The sequence below is a fragment of the Mixophyes fleayi genome, chromosome 5, assembly GCF_038048845.1.
Source record: "Mixophyes fleayi isolate aMixFle1 chromosome 5, aMixFle1.hap1, whole genome shotgun sequence".
NCBI classification, from domain to species: domain Eukaryota; kingdom Metazoa; phylum Chordata; class Amphibia; order Anura; family Limnodynastidae; genus Mixophyes; species Mixophyes fleayi.
The window spans coordinates 261,342,245-261,370,107 of record NC_134406.1 but is presented as its reverse complement, the minus strand read 5'-3'; the positions used below and the strand labels follow the sequence as shown (position 1 = coordinate 261,370,107).

At 41.2% G+C, this 27,863-nt stretch overlaps 1 protein-coding gene across 4 annotated transcripts in view; it reads left to right on the top strand.

Moving 5' to 3' along the window:
* The window catches only part of SAMD12 (sterile alpha motif domain containing 12), a 247,132-nt gene that overhangs the window by 26,741 nt on the left and 192,528 nt on the right, over nucleotides 1-27,863 (top strand). For all 4 annotated transcript variants that reach the window (XM_075213989.1, XM_075213990.1, XM_075213991.1 and 1 more), the window contains exon 2: nucleotides 21,419-21,591. In XM_075213989.1, the coding sequence (XP_075070090.1) occupies nucleotides 21,419-21,591 (173 nt within the window). The remainder of the gene's footprint in view (nucleotides 1-21,418; nucleotides 21,592-27,863) is intronic.

The following is a 27,863-nucleotide window of genomic DNA, read 5'->3' as shown; positions in this document are numbered from 1 at the left end:
CCCAGTGTGTCTCCTCTGGGTCCTAGTGCCGGGGCCACACATCTTAGTCACTGGGAGGAGTGAATAACTGCGCCAGAGGAAGTGTTAACGTTAGTTTTTACACATTACTTAATTTTTGTTAATATTCACTCGAGTTAAAATAAAGGCTACTTTTAATTCATAATATATAAACAGTTGGAACTACATTTTTTGTGCAGTGTTTTTTTACTGTCCTATGGAATATTTGTCTTGACATAGGTCCTATAGTTTGACCAAAACATCCACCTAGAATGTGAAATACTGGACTGAAAAAAAAGATTATACTGCTATGGTGAGCGCCCTCCCTATCCTAAATATAATGGAGCTGCTGGAGTGCACCCTAAAAGATTTTTGAGGAAGTGAGTGTAGATCTCCTAAAAATATATATATATATATATATATATATATATACCGTATATGCACACACATACATATGTAGCGCATGGTGAGTTGTCTTTTCATGCCAGATGGTCTAATTATTCTTCCACCTGCTGCTGCTATAACACATTCTATCTCGTCATTATTGTTCCCCAAAGTGTAATCTTGAAACTCTCTTCTCTATATTTTCTACCACTAGATGGCGCTTTGAGAGAATTGTACTGTGCATGTAAGATGAATAAAAAGTACACAGTGCACAGTCCAATTGTTTGTGTCCCGTTTTAAATGATAGATTCCACAGCCTCAGCTGGTTTCATTATAGCAGGGAGACCATGGGCACTTATTTCCCCTATTATAGTAAAAACCAGTCGCAGGATTGTTGGCACAGGGCTCGTTCCTGTGTAAAGTCTCTCTTATATACTGGAAACCAGCCCTGGCTGTCTTGTACTGAGTCTGGATGAGTATTTGTAGGGGTGATTGGCACACTTTTATTCATTTTAGTGCTCCGGATGACCTGCAAAGCAATACATAGTGCTGTTCTTCAGTGCTTCTCTACTTGATCTTATATATGTACAGTGGCTCAACTGTAGACCATGTGGTTAGCCAGGCTACAAAAGTTTTGGTATTTAATCTTAAGGTTACATGAAGAGAAACTTGACTCCATGGGCGATGCGATGCTGGCAGAATCTCCAAACTTTAAGACAAATCAGCACGTGCTACATCTGTTTATGTGTCACACGCCGGTCCCACAAACAGGTATCGGCGCTGTTACCTGCCTCTTGTAAACGATGATCAAACCTACTACTTCATTATTGTGGCATCACTTGTAGTTTCTCTGCACAGGTGCTACCTGTTACTTTTGCTTAGAACCTCCTATCTGTTCCCGTTGGTTCTAGCTTTTTGGAGCGCTATTTAAACCTCCCATGGTTCCCTGTTCTTTGCCTGTTCTTCGAGTTGCCCACTCTCAGTAGGATTTGGCTTCCTGTGGTCTTCTCACCTGTGTTTGCTGAATGTCTGGAACCAGCTATACTCATCGTTGTTACCACTTGTTACACCTGGACTCATCGCTGCTGCTCTGCTACTGCATTTTCCTCCAGCCAGCTCAATACCTCCATTGCCTCGTTATTTGGGACTGCTGCTGTACTACTCAAGCACGGATCAGCTAAGTTTCACTCCTTCGTTACCCCTGCACATTGAACTGTTTAATGAACTGCTTGCTTCACCTGTACTCATCTCCGCTGCTCGGAATTACCATCTGTGGATCAGCGTTCAACGTCTCTGCTCGTTCTACATTTGAACTGCCGCTGTGCCAGTGACTCGCCTGCTATTCTGAATCACCATTCACGGATCAGCTAAAGTTCTATTTCTCCTCATCTACATTACTGAACTGCCGCTGCACTAATACTCGTCTGCTGTTTAAATCATCATTACGGATCAGCTAAGTTCCATACTATTATTATCATTGTTTGAACTGTTGCTGTGTCAGTGATTCTACTGCTTGCTCTGAGTATATCTACGGATCAGCCAAGTTCTAATTTCTTTTACCTCCGTTTGAGCTACCGCTGTATCAGTGATTCATCTGTGATGCTTTGAGTTACTAACTTTGGCCCAGCTAAGTTCTATCTCCGTTATTATCACTGTTGAACTGTTGTTCTACTATATTTCCTGCAGTCTCTATTACCGTATTTCCCCATGTATAAGACGCACCTTTTTCCCCAAAATTTAGGGTCTAATAACTGGGTGCGTCTTATACAGGGGTAGTAGCACTTACCGTGTCAGATGACTCCTCTGTCCGGTAGAGTCTTCTCTCTGTCTGATCCTGATGCTGGAAACCCGATTAAGGTCCTCTCTGCGATGTCCGGATGTCCTTTCAGGACCTTGACAAGGTCCTGAAAGGCATTTTTTCAGGACCTTGAGGTCAGACAGAAGATTTTACCAGACAGAGGAAGCATCTGACTAGGGTAAGTCAGAATTCACTATATCGTTGTCTCTCCACTGAATAAGCTGCACAAATACTCTGTGAAAAAATTGAGGATAATGTTTATCCTCAATTTTTTCACATGATTTATATAGGTGCGTCTTATACAGTGGAGCGTCCTATACATGGGGAAATACGGGGTAGTTACCAATTGTGGAGTAGCGTGTTGTGATCCATTATTTCCATCTGACCAGTTCCTGTGTTCCCGCGCTTGCGGTTGCCCTGAGTTACCTCTTCTATTCAGCTACATCGTGTCTATTGTATATCCTGTTGCATCATCCACACCGCTGTTATTGTATCTCAATCCTGCAACTACCTGTGCTACCATTTGAGCCAAGCTCTATTAGCTCAGATTCTCTCTGACCATTTGTATCAACCTATTGTGTTTTAAGCTCCACTACTACCCAGCCGGTACTCATTTGGGAGACCGCGACCCGCAGGACAGGAGCGGCGAAGTCCATATCCCCTTGCAGGGGTCACTGGCGAAAACCTCCTACCCGGTAGACTCCGCAATCATGAGTGATGTCCATCTCGGCAGGGACAAAGGATCCATTGATATTACTCAAAGCCGTGACAGTATGTGTCTGTATGTACAATATATGCAGATCAGCCACAACATTGCTACCTGCCTAATATTGTGTAGTTTCCCCTCATGTCGTCAAAACAGCTCAGACCCGTCGAGGCATGGACTCCGCAAAAACTCTTTAGCTGTCGTTAGCAGCAGATCCTTTAAGACCTGTAAGTTGCCAGGTGGGGCCTCCATGGCTCAGACTTTTCCAGCACATCCCACAGATACTCGATCGGATTGAGATCTGGGAACTTGGAGGCCAAGTTAACACCTTGAACTCTTTGTCATGTTCCTCAAACCATTCCTGAATATTTTTTTTGCAGTGTGGCAGGGCGCATTATCCTGCTGAAAGAGGGCACTGCCATCAGGGAATACCGTTGCCGTGAAGGGTTGTACTTGATCTGCAACAGTGTGTTGATAGGTGTTATGTGTCAAAGTAAGAGCCCCATGAATGCCAGGACCCAAGGTTTCCCAGCAGAACATTGCCGAGAGCATTACACTGTCTCTGCCAGCTTGCTTTCTTTCCATGTTGCATCCTGGTGCCATCTCTTCCCCAGGTAAATGACGCACACGCACCCAGCTGTCCACATGATGTAGAAGACAATGTGATTTATTAGACCAGACCACCTTCTTCCATTGCTACATGGTCTAGTTCAGGTGCTCACATTTTGGTAGGTGCTAACCGCTACATACTGGGAACACCCCACAAGTTTTGGAGATAATCTAACGATCACAATTTGGCCCTTGTCAAAGACGCTCAGATCCTTACGCTTGACCGTTTTTTCCTGCTTCCAACATATCAACTTCAAGAACCTACTGTTTACTTGCTGCCTAATATATCCAACCATTGACAGGTGCCATTGTAACAAGATAATGTTATTCACTTCACATGTCAGTGATTGTAATGTTATGGCTGATCGGTGTATATATAAAGCATTATACTATTTAAAGATGTATCTCTTAGTTCACTACAAGTGCTTGACCAGTCTGAGATACATTGTAATTCAGACAGTGATTAGTCTCTCTTTTAGAACAATCATCATGGAAACCCTAATTAATGATTCCGTACTGACAAAGAATGGCGCATGTAATTTCTAAAATTAATTTCTGTTTCCATTGTTAATTAAGTGCTTGCCTGCTGTGCTCTTCATTAATCTTCTGGTACTCTGCCATTATAGAGGTATTGGACATAACATGAAAACACCTTAGTAAATGAGGGACACCAAGCATATTGCAAGGAAAGACAGGGTGACTAATGTGTTAACGAAGCTAGTAACATCCCAGCATGGTCAGGATCGTGTATAAAAATGCTGGACTGCCTTTGTTGACTATAATTATTTCTAGCATGCTGCAAGAGGAAGCTTCGAAAGAGGGGTGATTATTGGGGCATACTTGGCTGAAGCATCACTTACCAAAGTAGCTTAACTTACTAATGTTTCACAACCACTGGCCTCTAAGGTGATTTCAATGTGGACCAGGTAAAAGATCATCAGCAAAAGACAACGCTGAGCGGAAGTGCATACTCCAGGATTGTGATATTGTGCAAATACAGATTATTTGACTGAAAAGTCCAACTTGTGAGGAATTTCATAAAAAATAGTTGGATGAGAACTCAACAGTTTATAATAGATCGTTTGCCGTACATAAACCACTTATCTGTTACAAATCAATGCAGGAATACAGCTAAGGAGCCACGAAATTGGTGAAAACACACAATGTTTTATTTGCTGAAAAGTACAAATCAGATGGTGAATAATGAGCTTTGCAGGGAAATGCAGAAGTAAATACCAGGTACACGGCTGATGCAGGTAAGCAGGTGATATGGAGAGATCCCAGGTAGCAGGTAACCAAAAAGCACATCAGAATGGAAGAAACAACAGCAAGTACCAATAACCAGCAATGTATGCTGGGAGTGACAGGTATAAGTAGGGACACACCCAGGTACAAGGAATAATAAATGAGGTTAACCCAATGGTTCCCAAAACTGTGCGCTTAGGCTCCCTGGGGTGCCTTGGAGATCTCACAGGGATGCCTCGGCCAGAGCCAGTGGTAAGCAAGGCGGGGGACTACTTGGTAATTATTTTGGCTTAGGGTGCCTTGAAAAAAATTTGGAGACCCTAAGGGTACCTTGAGCTGAAAAAGTTTGAAATCCACTGTTAAACCCTAGTACAACAAGCAGGCACAATAGCAGCACCTCTGGTGAATAGAGGTACTGCCACAGTATATATATATATATATATATATATATATATATATATATATATATATATATATAAAACAAATAATAAGGTCCAATAGACCTGGAGGCAGGAGCTGCCAATACAAAGCACCAAGCTGCAGACAGATCGTTACATTATCGCACCTGGCAATGCAGCTTAGGGAGCTGTGTAGTGTAAATAGTGCGGGCAATGGACTACCGAGCAGTGGAGGAAGGTGATATTGTCCCATGAATCACCATGTTCTTAACAAACTGACAAGTGCACGTGTAGCACCAGCCTAAAGATCTCTACAGCTCTGAGTGCTGGTTTCCAACAGTGAGTGGTTCTGATGGTACCATAACGTTGTGGGTGCATTTTTTCCTGACACGGTTTATGTACAGTCCCTTACAAGGCAAGGTCAGTACTGATAACAACTTATTGGCACTGAGTGATCATTGTTACCGCATGTTGCCGCATTTCTTTCCTAACAGAAGGGATGACTTCCAGGATGACAATCCCCCCAGGATGACAATCCCCCATCCACACAGCACATGGGGTCGCTCAGTAGTTGGTGAGCATGACACTGATATCTTCCATTTGTTATGTCATTCTCAGCCACCAGATCTGACCCCATCTGAACATTAATGGGTCGTTCTGGAACAACATTTGGGACAGTGTTTCCACCTCCGTCAACCAGGCTTCAGTTGAGTGACTTTCTTCTATAAGAAGAGTCCTGCATCCCTCCAGGACTTATTCAGATATTGGTGGCATAGTGGTCCAATGCCCTATTAAGTGACTTTGTATTGGTGATTCCATTTTTTGTCCACTAACTCTATGTATGTATTTATAGATAGATATGAGTTAGATATATTTTAGATACATATTAAATATATATGAGATAGATAGATAGATAGTGATATATATGAGTTAGATAGATATAGATTTATATGAGATAGATAGATATTAGATCGATATATATGAGATATATAGAGATATATAGTATATGAGATACATAGATATATATATGAGATAGATAGAGATATATATGAGATAGATAGATATACACTATATAGACAAAAATATTTGGATGCTTGACCATTACACCAACAGGGACCGTATTGACATTGTATTAAAATACATTTACTTTAATTTAGAGTTGGTCATCTTAGCCCCTTGCCGTAATTGCCCAAAATTGTGACAATTGTTCAGGGGGTGGGACCAGAATGATGCGATTCATCAAGGCCCGCCCCCGCACGCCCACCTTCCCTGGGAGCTCCCTGAGGCCAACGAGGAAAAGTTGGCAAGTATGGGTTAGATAGATATATATTAAATATGAGATAGATAGATGACAGATTAATTGATAGAACACATCTCTTTTTTAGAGGTGACTTTATCTCTGATAACACTAGTCACACTAATGCACCCTCACAGCTATCCCAGTGTCCACTCTGAGCCACACATTCGCTCCTCTTTTTTCAGCTGTGCCCTCTTCCACTTAGAAGCTCTCAAAATGAGCAGGGTCCTCCATACCCATTGTTTTCATGCCTGCATTTATTTTGTCTGCCTTGTATGTCCCTGTTTTATGTATGTCCTGTTTTCCCTACTGTACGGCGCTGCGGAGCACTGTGGCGCCTTACAAATGTACGCTAATAATAATAATAATAATAGATCTAGATAGAGCTATGTCTCCTTATTACATTTCACTATAAGTGTCGGTCCACTCTGTAACTTAGCCAGGACACTCTTACAGATGGTACAGACCTGGTGATACATATGCATGAGGCACATTGCTATGCAGACAGTGATCCTTCTCTGTTTATGACAATCATCATGGATACTGTAGTTAACGATTCCGTACTGACAAAGAATGGCGCATGTTCTTTCTAAAAATAATTTCTGTTTGAACGTTGTTAATTAAATGCTTCCATGCTGTGCTGTTTATTAATGTTCTGGTTCTCTGCCATTAAAAAAAAAGGTCCCTTACACTCTAAAGTATTTAGCTCAAAGTCTGGTGTGATCAACACTTATAAAGTATGCATATTTGAAAGCTTGTGCACACATGAAAAAGGTGTTTGTCCTAATTACAACTGATGCTTAAAACTTTATTTTTATAATTATGGACTTGCTTAGAATTGGTGGGGGCCAGATGAGTGGAGGGGAGCTTCCGATAGAGAAAATAGTTGGAACATGAAGGTCATAATTCTGCAGAGGTTATCAGGATTGTTCTTCATCCAGGGGTTTGTCATCCCCAAATTACTTGTCAACCAGCTTTGAGAACCACTGTTTACATTTTCATTAATCATATACTCATTTTCTATTTTCTAATGTTCTATTATGTTACTGTAGTTTACAAACTAAATATATTATTTTTGAGACCTAATGATTAGGAAATTGGAGATGTGTGTTAAATAATAATATTAGTCTTTGTTCGTAATCATGACATACTTGCCAACTTTGAAGATCTCGCCTCCGGGAGGAGAGATCTCAATGACATTTATTGGGGGCGTGGTCACGCGAATCGCGCCTCTGCTAAACAGAACCAATTTTAGCTTATTACAGCAGGGGGCGGCGGCCAGTATGAAACAATTAGCCCCGCCCCCACCCACTTCACTATGGACAGTATGCGGTAGGTTTCTCTGCTCTCCCGGGAGTCCGGGAGAATTCCAAAAAAGTTGTGAGTCTCCCAGACATTCCGGGAGAGTCGGCAACTATGACATAATGAGACATCAAAATAAATAGAATATGGTCACATTCCAACATCAATGTCAGTCGTTTTTCTGCATATTATCCACATAAACAATTTTTTAAAAAAAAAATACTAATGGTATAACTCAAGGCTGGAATGCATTGTACGTTCCAGAAAGTGACAATGTTGGGGTTACGGTTCTCAGGAGTTTTCTTTTAGTCAGTGTTAGCGCTGGCCTTCCTAAGAAACGAGCCCCCTCGATCACCAAGAACCGCCGCAAGGAAGGATGAATTTTGCTGCCGGAGGTCCGCAGGTAGTGGCCCTTTGGTTAGCCCACTTACGTGACAGGTGACAAATGTTTGGTAAGGAGAATAGACTCTGTAGAGATAGTTTAGTACGGCACAGAGGAGCAGCATCAGTTAGCTGAGGAAACACAGCACATACAGAAGAATCCAACCCGTATACAGTGGATCTCCGGTTCGGATACACTGAGGACACACCACACTCAGGAAAGTTGCCGGCTCGGATACACAGGGGAACAGACAGCAGTGTAGTCCATAAGGATAGCCGGGTCAGATACACAGGCAGCAGAGCAGTCAATAAGGATAGCCGGGTCAGATACACAGGTACACAGGCAGCAGAGCAGTCAATAAGGATAGCCGGGTCAGATACACAGGTACACAGGCAGCAGTGGATCCAGAAGCAGAGGTTTAACAGGCTACAGGTCATACACAGGGAAACACCAGAAACAGCACAGGGTACACAGGGAGAGCCAGACACAAAGTGGTAACTTGTTGCTCTAACAAGGCTGCAGTGGTCAGGTGAGCTTTATATAGTCTGCAGATAGTATAAGCCGCCTCCCAGGCACGATCATGTGACCACCCAACCAGGAAGTGCTGAGCTGTACACAGCGGCAGGGAAATCAGTAGCACAGGAGCAGGTAAGTTTGTTACAGCTGGGAAAAAAAATTAAAAATGAGAAATGTTTGCACAAAAGGGAATTGCCGAATCTTCAAGAATAGTTGAAAGTTTTCTAAAAAAACAACAACATTAGTTTGTATATTGTTTTCTTTTAATTTTCTGTACTGTAGTGGATATACTTATCTGTGATCACAAACAATATACCGCTTGGGTTACCACTGTTTCATAGAGGGTTTCCCCTCCTTTTTTTTTTTTTACCTGTTTCTGTAGAAGCCAGGAGAGGGGAGATTGAGGTTCTCTCTCTTTCGTCCTTACTGCTGGGAATGGATGCTCAGCGATGTCATCTCTATGATGTCATCTCTGTGATGTCACAGGTGGTGATGTCACTGGCTCTGCCCCCTTCACCCAACCAGAGAGAAGAGAAATACTCACTGGTCTGTTGCTAAGCGATTGGCGATATAAGTGATATGTTTTATCTATTTTTAAATTATGTTTTTATATATTTTTTTTTTTTTTGGAACTGTGCTTGTGAATATGGCCAGAGACTGGCTCTAGAATATATAAAAGTATTGCTCAGCTGACCAGCAAGTTTTTCTTGATAAATTGTTGTGATAAGTGATTTTTTTTCTTTAATAAAAAAATCATCCTTATTACCATAATCGGTAAACACATTGATGTTGGTAGAATAACGTAGAATTTTAATGTGTTGTACAGTCTGTGTTACCAAATATATCAACTGTCTCGACTCCTCTCTTCTCTAGTCCAATAACTATTTCAAACTAGAGAAAGAGGAGTTTAGACTAACACACTGTTGATATTTTTAAATAAACATTAAGTAGAAAAAAACAATTTAATGTTGCCCATCATGATATTAGCACTTTTACATTTTTCTCGATACATTTTGCCTTTTAGTAATGCCAAGTAAATTTAAAAACAAGCAAACTGCTGACAGAATTCATTGTTGAGTCTTCTTTTCGTAGTTATTGAGAAATATTTTTGACCTGCAGCTATGTTATATCTACCCTGTTCCATTCTCAGTTTGCTATACCGTTGGAGATTAATAATATAAATCTGATTTTATATCAAATAGAACATTTATGTTTGTTCATGTGTGTGTTTTGTTATTTGAAGAATAATGAAGATATGTTTAAAAAAAAATAAATCCATTTAATCTTAGCAGTCTCGTGTTTGTGGTCTTAGTAGCCTGAGGTCTTAGGGTGTTCAGTGGTACCGGTAAGTGTCTCACTAATTAAACCAGGTCTTTATAAATAGACTGAGTAAAAGGCAAAAATGAAGAGACCCGGTGTATATTGAGAGAAGCATTTTACAAAATGTCTCCTTTAAATATAGACTCTGGTGCCTAAATGCAAATTTTAAATCGATGAAAGAAGAAACGGAACTACAGAATGCAGAAAAAACGGGACAAATTTATTCCAGACAGCAGCAATGTTTTAAAACGGGGTCCTATCTACTGTTGCTTACATTTTCCCCCCTGTTGATTATTATACCTTATCGCAACAAGGGATGATGTACCATGGTCATTTATCATAATCACCATTTATTTATATAGCGCCACTAATTCTGCAGCGCTGTACAGAGAACTCACTCACATCAGTCCCTGCCCCATTGGAGCTCACAGGCTAAATTCCCTAATATACACAGACAGAGAGAGAGAGAGACTAGGGTCAATTTAATAGCAGACAATTAATTTGGGTGCCGTACGCTATTACGATGCTGATCAACCCGACAACTAATATATTAGCAAAATAATTCTGAATACTATGATTCCGACATAAGTGAAATATAGACTTACTGTTACAAAGACACAGAAGATCTCCAACGTGGATGTCATTAAATCCGAAAAATCTGCATTATAGGACCCCGGGCAAATGTAAAAGTGTAAATCATTGATAACATTAAGCTTATATTTATTGGTACTTCCAACAAAGTCAGTGTTTAAACAACAGATTTAAGCACATTTTTACGTCAAAGGGTGCAGAACAGAGTCAAAGACGAAACACATCATAGCCTTCAAACGTCATTGCGCTCTGTTTAATTTCTTTCACTGTTAAAAAGATTAGAAGAACTTTATTATAGCTTTACGGCTTCAAAAAATGATGTGTGTTGATTTTGTCTCGCTTATGTACAATTAGTACGTGTACGTTGTTTTCGTCAAGATATGTATTCACAACAGCAAGATCGCAGGTACAGATAACAGCTAATACCGAGGTGATTAGTCCACCTAAACGTTTTAATAAAGAGTGTTTGAAGGTTCTGGATAAATCTCCCAGAAATTATACTGAAAAGTTGGCAAGGCTATGGGGCCCCTATGCTTGTGGGGCCCCGGGCAACTGCCCGGCGTGTTCATGCGTTAAGATGTCTCCGGTTTCTATTACTACAAAAGCTATGATAAAGGAGGTCTGTTTTATACACTAGCCACCATAATTGCCTGTGCTTGGCAAACTAGTCTTTGCATACTCAGCTTTGTGGCCGACAAATAATTATTCTATCTATAATCCATCATAAAATCTCTTATATGCTGGTTGTTAGAATGGACTGTGCGTTTACAATGACAAGTGGGGGTCAAATCGGATAATTGTCTACTGGACTAAATTAGTGCACTCCAGGCTCAAAATAAGCAGCCTTGGTGCACATTTAAAATTGGATTCAAGATGAAAATGTACCAGTATCAGTGTTTTGGTTCTGATTGGACCCTTAGGCAATATATCTTTCAAGTGAACAGCAATATAAATGGTAAATATTCCTTTATGACTGTAGTTGAACATTGATGACACATACATCATTGAATATTAGTCATTATATCACTGACAACTGTATTGAGTGTAAGTTCTAAAATCTCTGACAATAGAGGAATCTCTGTAGTAGACGGAATAAGCTTCAAAAAGAGAAATCCATATAAAGTGCAAAGTGATTAGATTAAATATTGAATTTAAAGTTATGTTAAAAATGGAATCTTAGCATTTCACAGTTGTTAACAAATCTGCAATACAGCTACGTGATACTAATGACTACGAACTCCAACTAAAACAGCCTCAGAGCTATATTTGAATCAATAATGATATTTTTATATATATAATATACCGGCTTATTTTGCACTAATGAAAAACAGCACAATTTGTAAAGAATTATTGAACTGGTCCCTGTCAAAACCAGTGACAGACATTTCCATTCAGTCAGAGGGTGTACAAGTCCTTTAACTTCATGATTGTAGGAAGTAGGAGGGATGAACAGAATATTTGGTGGTAAAGAATATTCCCTTGAAAAATGTCTAGTATTCCTTTTTCCCATGAAAATATGTTAATAGCATAAACATTAAAGGGTATATTTACTAAACTGCGTGTTTGAAAAAGTGGAGATGTTGCCTATAGCAACCAATCAGATTCTAGCTGTCATTTTGTAGGATTGACTAAATAAATGACAGCTAAAATCTGATTGTTTGCTATAGGCAACATCTCCATTTTTTCAAACACGCAGTTTAGTAAATATACCCCTAAAGATTTTTCCCAGCTTCGTACAACTTTAATTATCTTTGTTGCTATAGCAGCACGGTGGCTCAGTGGTTAGCACTTCTGCTTCACAGCACTGGATTCATGAGTTCGATTCCCAACCATGGCCTTATCTGTGTGGAGTTTGTATGTTCTCTCCGTGTTTGCGTGGGTTTCCTCCGGGTGCTCCAGTTTCCTCCCTCACTCCAAAAACATATTAACCCTAGTCTGTGTGTATATGTTAGAGAATTTAGACTGTAAGCTCCAATGGAGCAGGGACTGATGTGAGTGAGTTCTCTGTACAGCGCTGCGGAATTAGTGGCGCTATATAAATAGCTGCTGCTGCTGATTATGATGATAGCACCACAAGATTGCCTACAGTGGGATTATTCATCATAAAAATACCCAAATTAAGTCACAAAGGGGGAATGCTAACCCCCCCTCAAAAAAAAAATATAATAGCAGGTAAATAATAAAATCATGAAAATCATAAATATAACTACACATACCAAGCCTGCAAGGCAAACATCTAAAACTTCACAAGGAGCATAGAAATAATACATGGTATAACAACAAAAGACTATGGTATAAATAAACCCACTCAATTTAATCCATATGTGTGTGATATGTTGATGTGTATATGAAAAACAAAGCAAATAGCTCACCTTCAATAAATCGCTATGGGAAACATCATATCTCCATTGGTACAAATAAAATTGATGGAACAAATTAACCAGCGCTATAAAAAAATAATAAATATATAATAATACAACCATTATAATAAGCAATTTATAATATCCAAATCTACCTTTTCATTAAGTCCATCCAGGTAATAAGTCCCCAAACAAAAATCCAATAGGCCTCTATGACGCCTAAGTGCATAGAAGCTGGTACCTTTTCAATTCCTTAATTCTCAGTCATATCATACACCTATGGATTGAAGTGAGTGGTTTTATCTATACTATTACAGTATATTTATTTTCTATCAAATGTACACTGTTATGTTGTTATAACGTTTATTAATTTCTTTGCTGTGATTGCTGCAGTGAAAGCCTAGCGGCAGCTGCCGGTCAGGAGAAGTGGAGACTGTCAAGCAAAGGTTGAGCCATTTAAATCTATTCCAGTCTATGAATAGCCGCCATCTGCAGCCTACATTGTAATAAGTGTTTTCATTTGTTTTAGTTCCACTTGAGCAGTAAGTGGACACGGCGGCGATCTCTCCTATTTACAGTATAATGCCGGCAATGAGATACAAAGAGCATAATAGTAGGAACAGTTCAGTAGGAAAAGTGCCACTTACGTGTATTTAAAACAGCCAAACATACGCAACCTACATTGTACTTATCCATAACAGGAGATCAAACAGGAAAGGAAAAAGCCAAAATATGTATTTTCTTCCACCTACTGGTGTAACTTGTAGCCATCATCTCTGTTCTTTCCTACATACGTATTGTTATCATAAACTAGATAAAGTGTATTTACACAACCTATAATCACGCTGCCTGTTCTGTGGGGCTCTGGGAGATCTTGAGAGGACTATTACGCTGGTTCTTTCAAAGGTATCGCTGCCTAGTAGCTGCTTACTTTGTTCCCGAGCCATTACATAAATTAGGACTTTCTCCTAAATGCACTGTGTAGAGTAGCAGTCCGTTACAATCACTATTTTTTTTTTTGTACCTATCCACAAAGGGAAGTTATAATCATGTCATTATGAATTAACTTTTTAGAATTGAATAGTTTATCACAAATGTCTTCCATTTGTCGTGCTTGCCATTAGTATAAGGAATTTCTGCATATTTTGAGTTATTTATTTCATCATCATCATCATCATTTATTTATATAGCGCCACTGATTCCGCAGCGCTGTACAGAGAACTCATTCACATCAGCCCCTCCCCCATTGGAGCTTACTGTCTAAATTCCCTAACATACTCACACAGACAGGCAGAGAGAGAGACTAGGGTCAATTTTGATAGCAGCCGATTAACCATCCAGTATGTTTTTGAAGTGTGGGAGGAAACTGGAGCACCCGGAGGAAACCCACGCAAACACGGGGAGAACATACAAACTCCACACAGATAAGGCCATGGTCAGAATTGAACTCATGACCCCAGCGCTGTGAGGCAGAAGTGCTAACCACTTAGCCACTGTGCTGTTTGCTTTATCGCCTCTAGAGTACTTACCCAAGTGCTGATTATTGCCACTGAAGATCTTTCATTTGAAATTTTCTTTTATGTCTTTAAAGTTCAGTCTGCAGGTTTAATTTTAACAGGGTGAGTTTGAATTGTATTGTATTTTGTGATTGACTACAGCTTGTCTTCCATCTAAATTATCACTGCTTCTTTGGTAGACATCCTAAGGAAGCCCTAGACCAGTGAGGGGCAACCTGGCTCACCTCGACGGCTGCATTGGCGGCCCTCTAACCTTCTAAAGGGCCGCACGGAGGAAGCAGAGTGAGAACTCTGCGCGCCCTCCTCCCCCGGTATGCCATGTGACCTCCCTGCGCTGTGCAGAAGAAGTCACGGAATGCGAAAGTAGGCTGGCGCGTTCTGCCTTATTCTTTGCTTTATAACAAAGCAGGGATAAGATCAGGAACAGCTGCCCAGGGGGGCCAGAGGTGACAGCTGGGAGGGGGGAGTGCTGGTGGCCCAGCGGTCTACCTTTTGCCCAGCTCTGCTCTAAAGGCTGAAATATCAAACTAGCATTTGCAACAAAGCATAATAATGATATACATAGAAATATAACATAACATTCTGTTGTGTTTTATTCTGTTTTGTGTGATACTTTTATAAGTGCTTCCCATTGTCTGGGTCCGAGTAGTCTCAGGTCCCAGTGATACTTTAGAGTGCAAGTTCTTATCTACAACAGTGTCATTGTCAGGTTGTGTTGCTTAGTGTAAAATACGTGGATCAAATTTGACAATGACCTTGATGTTGACCTCTTTGACCTTGTCCTGATCCTGGTTGGAATTATTTGAGTAAGTGTTGGCTAACCTGTGACACTCCAGGTGTTTGTGAAACTACAAGTCCCAGCATACACTTCCAGCAATAAGCTGCTATATATTGGCAAAGCATGCTGGGACTTGTAGTTTCACAAACACCTGCAGTGTCACAGGTTAGCCAACATTGCAGTATGGAGTCCTCCACCTTTTTCATTGCACTGGTGGACATATTTGTCTCAGAGTCTTAGATGAGCCGACTTCTCCTTGTCAGTTTACCAGTTGGAATTCTGAGATAGTGAATCCTGATATTTCTCCTTTCCTTTCTATAGTATCCAGTAGAAGTTTTATCCCCACTATCTGTTCTCCATGTTACGTCCTGTACTGGGTCATGTGCTGACAACGGGCTGGCGGTTTTATTTAAATACATTTTCTGTGTCTCTTTCTCTTTCGTTATGTATAGATTGCAAAGAAACACGTTTTGGATGTAAATCGTCTGGTATCATTGGGATCAATGTGTGTAACCTCATGTCCATCTGTGTTTTTGTGAAGTACAGAAATCCTAGCTCAGGATCTTGTCCCATTCCTTTGGGGCGGACACAGAGTGAGACGTACACCCGTTAGCATAGCGTATCTTACATGAAATCACTCTGCGCACATCCAGAAAGTGGATGCACAAATATGTGCCTACACAGACTTGCATGTTTCTGGTACTTCAGTCTGCCTGCAAGTGAGAGATGGGTACAGGGAAGGGGTGTTCTAACGTTGCCCAAATATGATTAAGGGGTATAGACAAATGTGCGTCATGCAGTCCTGCAGAAACACACATATACACCCGTCAGGGGGGTATCTTTGGCACCTACTGTAGGGCAGTTGCAAATACTCACTAATTATGATGACATCATAGACCAGATGCATTTGCTGCAAACGAAGAGTCGGACTCATCCCGAGATGTGTACGGTTCTGCACATGGGTGGAAATACGCTACTGTTTTGTGCTATTTTTTTTGTAAAAGTAATTTACTTCCATTTTGCGGTCATCACAACATCAGCCCCTTTGTGATGATGTTCTTGAATGTTTATACATTTATCTGCCAGGCCATTTGATTATCATCATCATCATCATCACCATTTATTCATATAGCGCCACTGATGTACAGAGAACTCATTCACATCAGTCCCTGCCCCATTTTAGCTTACAGTCTAAATACCCTAACATACACACACAGACAGACAGAGACACCCGGAGGAAACCCACGCAAGCACGTGGAGAACATACAAACTCCACACAGATAAGGCCATGGTCGGGAATTGAATTCATGATCCCAGCGCTGTGGGGCAGAAGTGCTAACCACTAAGCCACCATGCTGCCCAATTATGGGATGTATGGACTAATAGAGATTGTGTGTCTGTTTCCCTATTTTATTGGGAAATTCCAGAACTTTTAGGATGCACATTGAGGGCCATTTTCCTGTCACCTATAATCATGCCTTTCCAGTATTGCTTTGACATGTGACATCTGTGCCTGCCCTATGTTTTTTGTAGCTTGGCAATATAAGAAATGTCTTTTGTAGTAATAAACTATAACTAGAACTGTCTCCTCATTCCATGTTAGCGAGTTTGATGCTAAAACTTGCCCTCCCGCTTGTACAATTTCAACATACACAATGTTTGACAATTTTCTCTAAACTTCTCAATGTCCTCATTTGTGTGTGTGTGTGTGTGTGTGTGTGTGTGTGTGTCCACATATCTGCCACATTCCTTGGTCAACATTTTTTCCAGGTCACCATGATATATTCTTCTCAATATTTCACTGTGTAAAGAGTCAGGAACCTCAATCCTGTCACTCATCGGTATGCAAACGTTTGTCTCTGTTAGTCCCACAGATGCCAATAGCCCTTGATTATGGATTGCACTTTCTTTTTACTTTACAGGCCATCCCCCGTGCAATTTATTTAGCACTTTACTCTGTTGTTGCTTTTTGTAAGGCTTTCCATTTGTCAGTGATGGGTGTCTTATAATACCCTGTATTTTAATATGGAGCGCTATTCTCCGTCTCCCATCTTGGTAGTGGTGTCCCCTGGGATCTAGTGATGACAGAAAGTGGGTCAGCCTCCAACCGTCTGCATCGATCTACTGAGCATGCCCAGAAAGACGTTTCGGCTCTCAGCTGTTCTTCCAGTGACAGTTGAACTGTAAAGACGACGTAACCTGAGCTGCATCCTTTTTGTGTAAACTAACTTCTATATCTCATCTGTTACAACAAGTTCTGAAATAATACCAGCAAATTGGTTAAGTCTAAAAGCTTCTTGTGGTTTAACATCTACCACCAACGCCACTGACCTCTATTACAAATAACAGCACAAGTGCCCTGATAATAGGTTTCTGTTTCTGTTCATCGCTTCTTCGTGGCAATTCCCTGGATAATGTGTCTGACATTGGTATGCCTTCTTCTCAATCTAATTAATCTGTATTGTTGTCACGGCATGTGACGTATAGGCTGCTGGATTCTTTTCTTGAGTGAACACTGCCCTTAGGATTGTTTGCATCCACTTAACACACGGCAGCATTTTTATACACATAGTGTGTGTGTAAATGTGTATCTCCCATATGAAAAGTGGTTCATTATTATTTTCTTCATCCAGCAATAGTTTCCTATATTATTATCAGTCTATATCTTAACTGCATATCAAGATCACAGAAGAACTTTTCTCCTCCCAGGTGGAATGAGACATCATCCAATATTAATGGTGTAAAGTGCGTAGTTATCATAATATGATTTAGTTCTTGGGTCTTTGAAGATTCTCAGGGTATTGTTGAATTTATTTTGGACTACTGCCATTGAACACGCCCAGTCTGATAACTTCTGTAATCTTCACTATTACAACTATAAAAACTATTAAAACTATATAAAACTATTACTATTAGTTTTTCCTTACTTGCAAATTCCTTTTGAATGAATTCCCTAAGAGCCATAGTAACTCTTCTTGGTAGATGTACAGTATATCTGGTTGTGCCAAAGTTTACAATTTGATGGAATATAATCCCGGCAAACAGTTTAAACCTTTGTAACCACCATAGTGCTCCTGAATACTCTCCATCGCCCGGTGTGGTTCAGCTCACTCAATGTTCATTATTCATTTACCAGGATGTGTGTTTTTTTCTCCAGCTGTACAACCTACAAGCAGGGGCGGATCTAGGAAATTGCTATACCCGGGGCGATGTAGGGGGGGGGGGGGGGGGTTGTTGGCTCCGCCCGCTTTCCGACTTCTAAGGCTGCCGGCGGCTGCACAGTATGTGCAGGTCCGCTCGGCAGTGACGGTGTGCTGCCACACTGCTCTGGTTGTGTTTAAAACACAATCAGAGCAGCCGGGCAGCACACTGTCACTGCTGAACGGACCTGCACAGTGTGCAGCTGTCGGCAGCAAGTGCCTGCTAGGGGGGGCGATCGCCCCGATCGCCCTCCCCCCCCCTGGATCCGCCACTGCCTACAAGTGGGGCTGTATTGTATATGATTTTAATATACCTCTGTCTTTTACTTTGGGTCTCTCTTCACGACGAATCCTAATAATCTTGGTTGTTCTATTTTGTCAAAAACATGTTTGTAACAGTATGAAGTCATATTTAGAGGCTGGGACAGGATACAGGGGGGGTAAATTATCAAGCTGAGAGTTTTCCGGCGGGTTTGAAAAGTGGAGATGTTGCCTATACCAACCAATCAGATTCTAGCTGTCATCTTGTAGAATGTACTACATAAATGATAGCAAACTTCAGAATAATCTGGTAAGGAGGAAGTGGAGAGGACTGGTCTACATGGAGACTCGTGGAGCTGGTACAGCTGAATATCCGTCATGGTGAGCTGGACACAAGATAACTCAGCAGAGCTGCGGTCTCTGGTAGTAGCTGCTATGGGTTTGAATACTTACAATATTCATTTTGTAGAACATAGTTATATGTGTGCAGCTGTCTGCAGTGTAATTGTGCGCCCGTGTCAAGTTTCCCCATTTAATTATATTTGCTTTTCACCCCCCTTTTAATACAGTGTCAGGATTCACTAGGATCAGCTGTAATTGGCGGTACTCCGCCCAGAGGCGCGGAATCTAAAAAAGCGGACGGTTTTCACCAGGGATTCCCGCGAGTGAAATTGGGTTTTGCAGTTTCCACCCAGTGAGCTGTGATAGAGAACCGAGTACTAGGGGAGAAGGTAGTCACTAGATAGCCACTAATGAGTGGGAGTGCCGAGCGATGCTCTGCGATAGTTCATGAGAGAGATAGCTGGGATGGTCTGCGGTAGTTACCACTAAATAAGTGGAGCAGATAAGCGATTATCTGCGCCGGCACACTTGGAGAGATGAGAATGATGATGTGCGGCAGTTACCACTAATCAGTGGCGCAGGTAATAGGTGATCTGCGGCAGCACACTAGGAGAGATGAGAGCAATGATCTGCAGTAGTTACCACGACTGAGTGGAGCAGTTAAGCGATGATCTGCGGCAGCACACTAGGAGAGCTGAGATCCAAGCAGGGGTACATGAACTGCTTCCAGGCCAGTCTGTCGAGAAGAACCAGCACTAAGAGGTGCGGGGAAGAGCCTTATAAATGAGAGGCAACCAATGAATGAGCGAAGTAGGTGAGAACAGGGGAGACGGTCACTTGCGCATGCGCAGAGCTATTGCGGACCTGACAGCCGGAGGAGAAGGGGGGAATCTGGAAACGGGTAGGTGCGCTGGTTAGCGGGTGGCAGCCGCGGGAGAGTGGCGTGTGACATACAGTACCGCGTGTACATTACTGTGCAGATTTGCACATCCTAGCAGGTTGTCCCGCTATGTGGCGATTGTGACAGGTTTGTTTGTGGCGTGCCTGGTTATCAGTGGGACTTATGTTGTGAAGGTCCCACCTGATTGGACAATTACCAAAGTATATATTACTGGGTACAGAAGCCGCGGAGGGTCAAACAAGTAAACAACGAGACATAATAACAGCGATCTACATTCATATATCGCACATAAATAGGTTCCTTGACCTGTACAACCCACAACACTCGGGTGCGTTTTAAGCCTTTCTATTATTAACTTCTCTGTTATTGCAATTTTTGTCAGATGTGTAACTTGATTATGTTACCTGGCACCCAAAATACAGCAAACCTATCACCTACTTACAGTCATACCTCCAAAGAAGGACACTTTAAGCTTGATGCGCTTTTATCTTGATCCACTATAAGCTAACTAATTTCACGACCTGATCTGTTCCCGACTGTACTAAATGACGCCACTTCAAAACGGAGCAAACTTTAAAGCGTCAATGGACGGACCCTCCTGGCATTCATCTCACAAGTAATATTTTAGGGGTTAGGCTTAGCCTTACCGTTAAAAGCTGGGTCCGTGCATTGCCGCTTTAAGATCTGTTGCGTTTTCAAGTGACGTCATTTACAACTGTCGGCAACAGATTGAGTCGTGAAATTAGTCCATCGGTCTAATGGTAAGTCGCTGTTTGTGTCATGTCGGGGTATAAGTCTTAGGATTTCCAATGTCGTTGTAGTCACTGTCGGGGTAGTCAGTATCGTTAATTCATACTACATCTGCACCAGCTACAGGTCAGGTGCCAATTACTAGTGATGACGGCTGTGCATGTATGCTAGAACATGTGTTTGCAATCAGGAGCAACCTGTAAAAATGTATTCTATGTACAGTAGACATTAACAACATCCTAATAAATGTATTTTATGGAAATCAATAAATAAAAACAAAATTTTTTTTTTTTTTTTTTAAAGACTGTATTTAAATTAATTTAATAATTAATAATTTTTTCCCGGTGCGTTCTTTTGTGACTTGATATTCCACATATGTATTGGACGTATCCTGCAGTGAACAAAGCTGACTTAGCCCCGTGTTCAGCAGCAGACGTGTCTTCAGATCCGCTCCTTGCTGAATACGGACGCGCCTATGCTCCATGTACGCGCACATTGAGTTTGTTAATTAATCAGTCCCGCCCTCTGGTCAGAGACAACGGGAGGCGTTTGTATGAAAATACTGAGTTGTTGACGAAGAAAGAAATAAATGAATAATACAGGGCAACCAGGGAAGAAACCCCTACAGTGGTTTTGATTATTTTATCGACCAGACAAATATAAGATTTACATTGAATTGCACTTTTGTTTTGAAGAAAGTTTTGTTTTTCTTAAAATTGCAAAAGTGTTGCTCTTGCTAAGCAGTTTAATTTCATTTCTTCCAGCTATTCATTGCAATCGAAACTCCAATAATATCGACCAACCTACCAGCACGGACAATATCAATCTGAACCTTCAGGGGGAACAAGCCGACTCACCCTCCGTTAAGGACACTTCAAAGGTTCCAGAGCCTAAAGGGACACCCAAGAAACTACAGCCAGATCCAAACCCACCTAAGGTAATAAGAACCCGGGGCAGGAGAGTCATGCTAAGACAAATCATTTAATTAGGGAAAAATATTTGTTCTGTAAACACAACTGGCACCGATGATTAGAATGCAAAGCAGACAGAGGAGTCCTGAGGGGAAGATAATTAGATCAGAATAATAGAGTGTTGCAGAAAATCAGGAATGCAAATAGTATAGTAAATGTCTAATTACTTTTCTTTCCGTGGTTGCTTATTAGTTTGTCTTCCTGAATTCTTGTCATAACACACATTACCTTACAAGCTTATTTTTTTTAAAAAAAGAAAAAGTTTACAAAGTTGGCTGCAACAGTGCTGTGGGGGACAAATTATGTTGCAGTGCAAGACTTTGGGGCCTGTTTATCAATAGGACGCTTTGTCCCCCAATAAAACGGCTATAAGATATCCCATATCTCCGCACGTTATTAAAAAAACACAAAAAACTATATTCCGCTGCTATGGAGATACTGACCTGGAGCGTTAAGGGCTAACTATCTGCCTCGCCAGGGGCCAATCTCTGCCAGTATGGCGAGCCGGCACAGCCGTGCGCAGTGGTAATTGTAAAACAAGTAGAAAAAAAAATAATGAAAGCCAAAAATATTTAAAAACCTCAATTCATAAATTCACAGAAAAATCGAGAAAAAGCCCCATTGCTAATGGGATCGCCTATCACTTTTTTCAGCAACAGTGCTTCTCGCCAAGTGAGAAATTAGCCGCAAAGTCTAATGACTCGCCATTTCTTAGGTTGGGTACACACTGCAGTTTTTTCACCAAATTAACTGGCCAATCACATGATAAACGACCGTTATCGCATTAGTGTGTACCCTCCAATGGTGAATGATTATCGTTCCAGAGCACATTGTATCGTTTGATTTGATTTTATAAACGGACTAATAATCTCTGTAAACGATGGAACAATGTCGTTCCAATTCTGCAGTTGGTACGCACTCGCAACCAGCAGTGTAGAGGTGTAAATAATACTTTAATTAATATATGAATGTATTATTCCTACTTTCAGGTTAATATATATATATATATATATATATATATATATATATATACAAAAAACAGGGATACTCTGCATTCTCCAAACACATAATTAATGCTGTAATTATTGTTGTTATTATTAAAAAACGAATGTTAGTTCCACATAATGCAATATGTGTTTAAGCTGACCAACTCTCGCCAAAGTCTTCCCATTCTGGTCAGTCCTAACATGATCATATACTATGCTATTTTATCTGGGCTTAAGGCTTACCTGCACACTGCTTTTAAAGGCAAGTCTTTCCCAAGCACTAGCAGCCATGGGAGACCTGGGACTCACCTGACACAAGTTGGAATTAATTAATGTAAAGAATGGGGTGCAAGAGTCATGGGACTTACATTGTATAAACAAAAACAGACATAGATCCTCTGCACTCACCATGTACAGACTGGGGTGCAAGAGGGGGTTGCCCACATTGTATAGACAAGACAACAGGGATACTCTGCACTCTCCAAACACATAATTAATGCTGTACTAAATACTGTGCTTAACATATATTGCAATATGTGGATTTTCTAGTTATTTAACTACGTATATCTTTTTACTCAGCCATCTACACATCTCTCATTCTTATGTTTTAGGGACTTTAGTGCAATCTAATTACGGGTACATGTAAAACCCACAGATTTGCAGCTTTAATATGTCACGTAAGAGACATACAGTATATTCAATACATTAGAATGCGATATGTGGGTATGTAATATCGGCTGACGTCCGTTGTACAATATCAGCTTTTGCATGGTGCCTCATGCCTCAATGCCATGGTGCCTCATGCCTCAATGTCACTTCTTCATAGTGCACCTATAGGTTGAATATTGGTCCCTTCCAGAAATGGTGGCCTTTACTGTGTATAGGCAGCATGTACCATTTAATGCCGTGATGGGCGGCAGGAGGGCCTGCATATATTTACCTCAGAGCCCCCGACTCCTTTCTCCTTTATTGTCGGATGTTTTTGTTATAGCTTGTAGCACTTGTTTAAAATGCTGATATGTTATTACAGTTAGATGTCTCTTTCTTTAGTTAAATGTATTGTTTTAACTTAAAAGTAAGGGTAATGTGTGGCTTAGAGGGCCGCACCAGGTTGCCTGATTTAAAGTGTATCTGTCACCGTGAGCTAACAGAATATGATTCAGCAATATATATAGAGATTGAAATTGAATTAGACTTTTATAAAACTTTCCCAGTGTTAAAAGCTACACTTTTTATATTGTTTTCCTTTATACAACTATACACATGTATGAAAAAGCTTGCTAATTGATTGAGCACGGGGGGACAGAAGGAGCCTTAAAGAAAGTTTGCTGAAGCCCTCGGTCCCCCCTCCTGTCGCTGCTTTGCCAACACATTTAATTGGTACACCTGTTGTCTGTTTCTTCCAAGAAACAAAATGTAATGATTTCTATTTTTGGGGGATAAAAAAATCTGGCATCTACCTTTATAAGGATTGATTGATTGAGCCCAGCTAGCGCTCCAGCTTCCCAAATGCATTTTTCATTTTCAGCTGCAAACCGCATTGTTTTGAAAAAAAAAGTTTCTCTGTCTCCTATTGTTCATACGACAATATTATTTGCTGCCAATTTAGTGCAGATAAAATGTGGTTGATGTCAGAGTGTGGCTGAACAATGAAGCATTGTCTGGTGTTTTTTTTAGTTTTTTTCTTGTGTGTGTTTGGGATTTTCCGTCTAATTGTTTGAGCTGAGGCTCAGACATATTGAACATGGAAATATGTTAATGGATCCCTGGCTCAGCCAAAACCCTCGGTATCTCTTATTGAACCTCACTTACCGTAGACCTGCTGGTAATTGTAACGTCTGCCCTCCTCACTAATGTCCTCTCTTACCTCGCCATTTCCAGTAATCATTGACTGATTCTGGGAAGTAGATAGACTTCTGCCATTAAAGTTTTAAATAAGAGGTTTGGTTTTAATTCTAGTTATGCATATAAAGTATTGAATTGTGAGTTGAAGGAAGTTCATTGCACGGCGTATGCAGTGATGAATATAAACCCGGGGCCTGATTCATTAAGGATCTTAACTTGAGAAACTTTTTATTTCAGTCTCCTGGACAAAACCATGTTACAATGCAAGGGGTGCAAATTACCGTATTTCCCCATGTATAAGACGCACCCATGTATAAGACGCACCTTAATTTTGGGGCCCAAAATGAAAAAAAAGATGTATTACACAAAGACTGACAGCTCCGAGACTGTGGGAGGCGCCTGAAGGACCTTAAGGTCCTTTTGCCAATCAGCGGTGACACGCTGTTCCAATCAATCAGCGGGTACACGCTGTTCCAAACAGCCAGCCGGGGGGGCTAAGACACCCTCTCGGATGGTTGCATAATTTGTGCTCTCCCACTCAGAGGATTCTGAGCCTACAATCGGCCAGCAGCACCTGGGTAGTGGAGAACACTTGATGGACCCGCTGGTGACACTTGTTTGCTTCCTGAGACGACTGAGGTCTCCCACGGCCGGCCGGACGTCCCGCGCCGGGTGCCATCTGATGCCCTGAGCGTGCTGCCCTCCTGGCGGTTGCCAGATTCCGGGTGCCCCCCGCCTTCTGAGAGTCCCCCCTGGCCCTGTTGGCTCCTAGTTGAGTGCCTTACCTCTTGGAGCGGGGACATGCTGTTCCATACAGCCAGCGGGGACACGCTGTTCCATACAGTCAGCGGGGACACGCTGCTCCGATTAGCGGGGACTCCTCTTTCACACCAGGTGCCGACTTCTTCATTGAGGTAAGTAGCGCTTGCAGTGTATAAGACGCCCCTTTTTTTTTAGACCCAAAATTTGGGGGGAAAAGGTGCGTCTTATACATGGGGAAATACGGTAGTATTCTGTTTTGCACATAAGTTAAATACTGACTGTTTTTTCATGTAGCACACAAATACTTGATAGCTTATTTGTACACTGAAATTTTAAGTTGATATTTGTGTGCTACATGAAAAAACAGTCAGTATTTAACTTATGTGCAAAACAGAATACTAATTTGCACCCCTTGCATTGTAACATGGTTTTGTCCAGGAGACTGAAATAAGAAGTTTCTCAAGTTAAGATCCTTAATGAATCAGGCCCCTGTTTTTCAACACATCATGCCCTTCCTAATCTTTTACCTCCCAGGGTTTGGTAGAATTAATAATGTAATCTTGTGTTATGGTATATTGGTAACAATGATTACATAGTAGCTTCTCATTGCCCTTTACGCTTGGCGTATTTGATCTTCTCAAGTAATTAACAGACCTTTGCTACCAGAAACAACTTATAATGTACTAAGTATTATTTAAGTGGGTGCATGTACGATACTGGGCATTCAGTCCTTGTTGCCCCTCCACTCAAGATGTGTTTTGTTAGAGAGAAAGCAGCTAACACGGAACTCTAAAAAGGAATCCTTAATCGTAAGGGCATTCGCCAATCCACTTGTTGCAGTGTGGGGTAAATGATTGACAGATAAATGACATCATGGTGTGTTACTAAGCTGAATAATATTTCTGAAACAGCTGATGTATTTATTCTTAACTACATCTATCCATCCGCTTCTCCTTTACCACTCTGCAGCAGGTTTCCAGGTTTGGAGACAGTTGCTTTACTAACTGTAGAGCTGGAGCTCTGATTGACATACTTTACAGATGTGCTCTGTAGAAATGCACAATAGATTAATACATGGGACGGGGCTAGTGCTATAACAGCAGCTCAATAGACTGCAGCATCAACATTCTATCTTTAACAGATCCTATTAGGATGGCATCCTAAAGATGTGGCTGCAGCTTCTGTAATGGGGTGGGAAGGTAATACTTTAAAATTACTTTTTAATGCAGCTGTAGTTAAATATCAGGTGATACTGAAGAAATTATTATCCTTCAGTCTTCACCATAAGAAGATGTCAGTGTTTGAGCGCCAGTGGTCCTCTAAGTTCTGTGAGAGTATATGCCAGTCACTGGAAGCTTTTTGTTATGAAGACAGCTGTTTAGACAATACAAAAACAGTAAAACATTGCTGCCTTAGACATAGTATAGCTCCAGCACTGTAGTAGGATAACGAGAGCGCGTGTATCTCTTTTCGGTAGGGATTATGCGGTATGGATTGTATGTCAGGGACCTGGAAAGATCACAGATTCATACCAGGATTGCATTATTTTCTTATACTAGCACAAGAATGATCAGATATCCATAAACTGAACAAAAAACTATGGTGGTAATAATTCAGTTTAGAATTGGAGTTTAGTTCTGCCATCTTTGGTAAGTATGAGTTACCCCCAAGGCTGGCGTCTGGTAATGAAGGAACAGGCCTTCCTTACTATCCTAGGAAGATTGTTAGCACAGAGACATCAGCCATCTCACTTAATATTGACAGTATTGTACATTTTGTATTGCTAATGGATGAGCTGATCTTGTAGGTGTCACAAACTGAGAGTTAGATAGTGGAAGGAGCAGGGTCCTCCAGCAGCACATAATAGTCATGTGAGGCTTCTTTCAAACTTAGGTGGAAAGATTGTGGTGTCAGACACGCCTCTATCTGAAACAAAGTTCATTCATCCAACTTGCCATTCTCAGTGTGCATCAGCAATACTGAGCCGAGACATTTGTGGACAGTCAAATAGGTTTTCCACCAAAGAGGGAGTCTCCACCAATCTAAAACAAGCTTTCTCTTTCCTAAGCCTGATCCTGGTGTGTAACAGGCTTCTAAAAAGAGCGTGGTCATTGCTGTAGAGGGATGTCTTGGAGTACTAGGTCACCAGAGCTTGACCGATAGCTCTGATCTAAGCCTTATCAATAGGCGGTTCTATGAACGGTCAGTTTTATGGATTGCAGACATACAGAGTCTGATAGAGCAAGTGAGAAAAGATCCCCTTAAAAGAGGAGAAGAAATAGAATAAGCATACATCCTACCTATACAGATGTAGGTAGGACAGGCCCACTGATCAGGACCTGTGTTCCAATTTTATTCCAATTTTATCAGGACAGCTGGGAGGTGTGCCCGGCTGACTGCGGCCCCATCAATGCTATGCATACCAATGGCAGGAGTGAATGGCATTAAAGGAGTTTTAGTCTCATGGGAGGGGAAGTGTGCTGGGTTTGGCCAGAGCTTCCTAAGTGGTCATGCCACCCATATAATGAATACAAAATTATAAATTCCAGAGATTGTTGGAAGGATGTCCACCACTGGTGCATGCTGACGCAATTAGGACAGTGAAAATGTCGGGATGACATGCAAGATTCCATGGGTTAGAAAGA